Source organism: Penaeus monodon, chromosome 24, assembly GCF_015228065.2.
Source record: "Penaeus monodon isolate SGIC_2016 chromosome 24, NSTDA_Pmon_1, whole genome shotgun sequence".
Lineage (NCBI taxonomy): Eukaryota > Metazoa > Arthropoda > Malacostraca > Decapoda > Penaeidae > Penaeus > Penaeus monodon.
The window spans coordinates 41097629-41097828 of NC_051409.1; the positions used below are offsets into that span (position 1 = coordinate 41097629).

Below are 200 nucleotides of genomic sequence, written 5' to 3' on the forward strand. Positions count from 1 at the left end.
ACCTGTGCTCTGGGGCATGATGCTGGCCTTACTCCTGGAGCGCAGTTTCTTGATCCATCCTCCGCCGAACTCCGCCTTGATGTCTGCCTGCTGGGGGTCCTCGGGGCGGCCCTCCGTCCTCATGTACTCCATGGCCCGCTCGGAGCACAGGTTACCTGGTGGGGAAAAGGTGGGGCGTGATGGGTCGGCTGGGTGGAGTA

General features: G+C 63.5%; 1 protein-coding gene across 1 annotated transcript in view; it reads right to left on the bottom strand.

Annotated features, from left to right (window-relative positions):
* LOC119588969 (serine/threonine-protein phosphatase 6 regulatory ankyrin repeat subunit B-like) overlaps nucleotides 1-200 on the bottom strand; it is a gene marked incomplete in the record, with an annotated part of 103883 nt that overhangs the window by 3056 nt on the left and 100627 nt on the right. Inside the window, 1 exon segment of the mRNA XM_037937576.1 lies at nucleotides 3-155. Within this exon segment, the coding sequence (XP_037793504.1) occupies nucleotides 3-155 (153 nt within the window).